The sequence below is a fragment of the Atta cephalotes genome (assembly GCF_000143395.1).
Source record: "Atta cephalotes unplaced genomic scaffold scaffold00005, whole genome shotgun sequence".
NCBI classification, from domain to species: Eukaryota; Metazoa; Arthropoda; class Insecta; order Hymenoptera; family Formicidae; genus Atta; species Atta cephalotes.
This window is the reverse complement of record NW_012130069.1, coordinates 8753300-8759217: the sequence shown is the minus strand read 5'-3', so window position 1 is coordinate 8759217 and position 5918 is coordinate 8753300. Positions and strand designations below refer to the sequence as shown.

General features: G+C 29.0%; 1 protein-coding gene across 1 annotated transcript in view; it reads right to left on the bottom strand.

Annotated features, from left to right (window-relative positions):
* The window catches only part of LOC105626493 (odorant receptor 30a-like), a 1422-nt gene extending 591 nt beyond the window's left edge, over positions 1 to 831 (bottom strand). The window contains exons 1-3 of the mRNA XM_012207794.1: positions 751 to 831; positions 547 to 660; positions 163 to 318 (exon numbers count right to left, since the gene is read on the bottom strand). Coding sequence (XP_012063184.1) covers positions 163 to 318; positions 547 to 660; positions 751 to 807 — 327 coding nt within the window. The 5' untranslated portion in view covers positions 808 to 831. The remainder of the gene's footprint in view (positions 1 to 162; positions 319 to 546; positions 661 to 750) is intronic.
* Positions 832 to 5918: the final 5087 nt, after the last annotated feature.

Below are 5918 nucleotides of genomic sequence, written 5' to 3'. Positions count from 1 at the left end.
AATAATTAATTAATTTATTTGTATATATATATATATATATATATATATATATATATATATATAAAGAATACATATCATAATGAACTAACTGCTAACATCAATTATAAGCAAAATAAAGTTTTTATTAAAAAATTATTCATCAAAATAATTATGAAATATTACATTCGTTAAAGCTTCGAATGACATATCCATCATTTTCCCTGCAGTGATTGACAATCGCTTTTGGGATTTCATTATCACGAATGATATAATTTTAGTCTGATTAATTGGCATATCGTACCATAACGATTTATATGCTGCATCAGCGACTGATATACTCTAAAAATAATATAAATTATATAAAAAACAACAGGGTAGTACTTTTTTTTTCAATCCAAAAAATTCTTTTATCTGAAAAAAAGACCTTTTTTTCTATTATATTCAAATTCTGACATTAGTAATAAAAATTGTAATAAAGGAGTAAATCATTTATCATATGAAATAAAGTTAGTATACATTTTTTAAGTCTTTAATATAGTAACTCCTCACAATATTATATTTACTGACCTTAAGACTAAGATATTCTCCCGCAAAGCAAATAATAAAGATTTCTATCATTACGGCAATATAAGCCACAGCAGCTTTCACAAACAAGTAGAAATCAATTTCATTATGAACCGACTGTTTCAATGTACAATAAAAGAAAATATTTAACTTATATCGATATCAATAACAATATCGATATCATAACTTATTTATTACAATACTTACAATTATAATAACGAATCCTAAGCAACAAATGACTAAAGTTTTGCAAACAACTTGCATCAATGCAATGAAGGAAAAAAGTTCCTCAATATTCTCGGAAAATGCGTAGACTTTATTATGCCTTTTAATCAACACTTTTAATGTAAATGCGGAAGATTGATAAGGAAAGGCGTTCTCGGAAATATTTTTAAACTCTTGACATATTATATCAATTTGCCCGCTTACGTGAAGCACCTAAAATGTACTTAAATTGCTGCAAAGTTTCAAACAATATCTGTAAAAAATATTTTTAATGGCAAAACACATATTTGATGTAAATTTTCAATTGCTTATTCTTATGTGATATATTTAATTATTTAAGCATATTTTTTCCAAATATTTTTCAACATTTATCTTTACGTTTTTAAAGAAAGTATTCTTACACAATAATGCTGCAATGTTGTATATACGAAAATGCATATGATACATATTAAGTAATATTTTTATGCCATAATGTTCTTGGATCTAACACTCATCACAAATCCTTTTGTTAATTTTGATAAAATAGAAAAAGTGAAAGTTTAGAATACGAGACTTACCAAAGTAAAAATTAATCCATTTAAAACGGCGACTAATAACGAGACTAGTATTATATGTAGAAACATAATTGCAACTAGCAGCTCAAAAATCGGCGATTGCTCTGTTTCGAAAGGAAGAAGCACCTTGATAGGAAGCTGCCGCAAGGTATCATTGTAATCTTTGGATATATATACAAAACGAATTGCATAATCACCCAAAACGTACAATACTGCAGCTACACCATTAAAACTCAACATAGCATTAGAATAAAAATGAGATACAGTGGCTTTAATTATCATCATATTCAAATGCTCATCAATGTTAATGCACTCGCGCCAATCATTATCCATAACAGCCAAGATTTTATGAAAAACACTGTAATGTATTATTAATTTATCAAGTAAAGAATAGAATATTGAAACGATATTGTTCTATTTATGCCAGATCAATGCACTAATGATTCAAATGTAATTTATAATTAATGCATTCCTCGTTAGTAAATGCTTGGATTTGAAACTAAAAAATCTAGTTTTTCTATAATATATCGGCGATTTGATATAAGATGTAATATATTACATACGCGACACGACGTCTTACCGACGATGTATCCATAGGCTGGCCAATTTAACAAACGTCAAACTGTAATCTAAAGTTAAAGATAAGCCATCGATAAGATTTGAGAACTCGCTGATCTTGAAGTGATCAAGTATGTACAAATATTGAAAATATTGTATAATCAATATACTTGACATAAAAATCAGCCAATAAAAAATAGAATATGACACCTCCGGCCATACACCAAGCAGCCGAAGGCTGAATTTCAGCGCCGGACTAACGGTACTCTTGGCTACCATTCGTTGATAATTTAAAAAACGGAGGATGAAGATTAGCACATTTGTCTGCTGTGACTATGAAAGAACTGACAGGACAGTAACAATTTTTCCAAGTGCATCCCCACGCACACCCCACTCATGTCAATACGGACCAATCATCAATCGCAGTTATACATCGTATAACAGCAATTTGAGAAAGAATAATTCGTATATTATCTTGTACGATCATTCTATATTCCTTGTACAATTTAATAATGTACCTATGAAATAACAAAAATGAACCATTTCTTCCTACTAATAATGCTAGATTGTAAAAAAAACGGATGTGCATTTCTAGATGTCGTAATGATTGTTGAACGTAGAACAGTTTGAAAGTTTATAATTGCGACTTAGGTATTCTCAGTAACGGAAATGAATTCGTGCATCGATCGTGAATTTTTACGAAGATAAGAAAGAAAAAACATCTTATATCCCTCTGTATTAAACTCTCACAACATAATGAAAAATAATTTCCTCTAATAACGTAAATATTGAATTTTCTTAGAACATATGTGTAAAGAAAACTTGAAGAATTAAAATCAACTGGATGTCTTATAGAAGTTTGGTTATACAAACACAAACAAATAAATGCACTAATATAAACTGCACATGTTTAGATCTAGATAGAATAAAGTCTCGATAATTGTTACGTTGAAAAGCTAAATTGCTCTTTTTCTCTATTTGTCTTTCTCTTCTTTTTAAATCCAAGAAAATTTTAAAATACAAAATAAAGTTGAAGAAAAGACAGATATGAAGAGATTGAAATCAATTTAAGTATAATTCTATATTGTCCATTTATAAATCTTAAAACAACATAAAAATTTAGTCATCTATCATTTCATCAAAAATAGTTTAATAATAACAATTCTTTATATTAACATTTTATACTAATAATACTAAATAATACTAAGATTTCAACAAAATATTGTTTGTGATGAATATCAATACATCGTGTAAAACAATATGTATAATGCTGATAATTTTAAGATCTGAAAAGAATTTTTAAAATTATTTTACAAACTTATATTTTTTATGAATGTCAAAAAGATTTATTTAACTAGCAAAGTTATTCCAAAAACTTACATTCGTAAAAGTTTCCAAAAATAAATTTATATTTCTCCCTGTTGTAATCATATCAAATCGTTTTTTGAGATCATAATATTATAACCTTCCTATAATTTATCATTTTTTTTATTTAACAGTAAATCCCGCTGTAATTCATGCTGCGTCGGCGATTGATTTGCCCTGAAAATAATGCAAAAGACATAAAAAATATAATATTTAATAACATTTTTTACAGTTTTTCCTTACTGAATATTGTAAAAATCTTTGTATAAGTGTCAAAGTTTTCTTTATTTTCTTACTATTATAAATTTATCAGTAACAAAAGTTGAAAAAATAAAAGTATAAAAAAGATGTATGTATATCGTTTATTATAAAATATAAAAGTAATGAAGAGAATGGAGTAGTATCATAAAATCTTTAGAATACAATTAAAAATAATAATATAATAAAAAACCTATTTATAATATAAATTTACATAATAAAAGAAGTCATATTTAAAATAAATAGCTAATTAATTTACATAGTATTGAATTTAAAATAACATTTAACTTATTGTACATTTAGAATATACTTATTATTATATTATTAAGGGAGGCGCCAAATTTAAATTTTTATTTTAATTACATGCCCAAGTGACAATCGAGGCATGTGCGAGTGTGATTAGCAGAGCATTAAGACTTCTATTTTTCAGAAGAAATGTGTACGAAAAATTTTGAAGTATACGTTACGTATACTATAGTATTTTCCTAATTTTTCATACATATTTTTTTTTAAGAATAGGAGCCCCAATAAAGCTTTGTAATGTGTACTCTTTTGAAAAAATTGGTAAACTTATTAACGCAAAGTTCGATAAAAGCTATAGACATAAACAAAGATTATCTAATGTGGGACAATTCATAATCGTTAAATTTCTTTTTAAGAAAGGAGTAAAATTCTCGAAATATGCATTTCAAAATAAAGGCAATGTCTCACCCTGTAATGCGTTGATCAGCATAAACATCAATTCGGTTAGCATTCTCTGCCATTGTCGGTCTTGGATGCCAAGGATACGGTTTATTCTGAATACATTATCGATCTTTTTCGAAAAACTTACTTCATATATAAATGCTTCTGTTCAAACGTTCCTTCGTCATATACTTTTATCCTTGTATATATTTTCGAAGATTTGTTTCTTACTTGATAAGAAGAAAGATATAGAAAGAAATTCAATATTATGCATTGTTCTATATTTGAATTTCTTCTTCGCTCATATTTGCTGCTTCTGTTAAACGTCTAAATTATCAATTTTTTCAAGAAAGCACACATTCCAAAACATGATACGACGCACTCGCACATATTAACGTCACATGCTGCCATTAAACAACATTTGTTTAAATAAAAATATTATTTATAAGATGACTTACTAGAATAGAAATTAAAGCGTCGGAATAGTAAGCGTCACACATTTAACATCGCTTGTAGAAGTAGAATTATGACCAGCAGTTCAAAAATTGGTGAATGTTGAATTTCAAAGAGAAATTATACCTTAATGGAAGCTACTGCAAAATATCATTGTAATCTCCGGGCAGATATACAAAACGAATTGCGTAACTCAAAAAGTACAACACCGTACCAATTGTATTAATGCTAAACATAATATTAGAACGAAAAAGCAATAAATTACTTTTAATTGTCATTATATACAAATGTTGATTAATATACATACAATTTCGCCAATCATTACCCGTAGTAATTAAAAGCTGATGAATGACAATTCTATAATGTGTTATTCTAATTGGATAGATATTAAGACAGAAATGTATCACTTATGCAAAGCTCTATATAAATCGTTAGTATCGTTTATACGAGACCGTATTACTCGAATTAAAGATTAGATAGATTTAAAACACATTTCATTTAGAAAATCTAATTGATTAAATATATAATAAAAAACTAATGCTAACTTAATACTTTTTATATCCCAAACAAGATTAGATTAGATGAAGCTGAAGTTTGCAACAATGTCTTATCGACATCGTATTCAAAAACTGATTACTTTGAAAATTGTTGTAAGCTGTAATCTAAAGCCGCGGGTAAACTATCGACGAAATTCGAAAGCTCGCTAATCTTGAAGTGCTCGAATACAAATATCAATATTGGAAGAATTATTCAATCAACATGCTAAATATATAAATTAACCAATATACAATATACAATATGATACAATATACAATATGATCCGGCCATCACACACCAAGCTGGTCTTCAGCAACTTATAATATTTGTTACTATCACTTTTAATCAGTATTAAGGACACGAGGAAATGAAGCTCAGTATCGGCACATTTATTTGGCACTCCGGTTTAAAAAAGAATTGAAAGAACACTGACGGTTTTTCCAAATGTAACTCTATGCAGTTTATGCCCACTCTCATAAGTATAATCAATCGTCATTTTATATATGTGTGCGTGCGTGCGTGCGTGCGTGCGTGCGTGCGTGCGTGCGTGCGTATGCGTGCGTATGCGTGCGTGTGCGTGTGTGCGTGTTGTGTGTGCGTGTGTGCGTGTGTGCGTGTGTGCGTGTGTGTGTGTGTGTGTGTGTGCGCGTGTGTGTGTGCGCGTGTGTGTGTGCGCGTGTGTGTGTGCGCGCGTGTGTGTGTGCGCGTGTGTGTGTGCGCGTGTGTGTGTGTGTGCGTGCG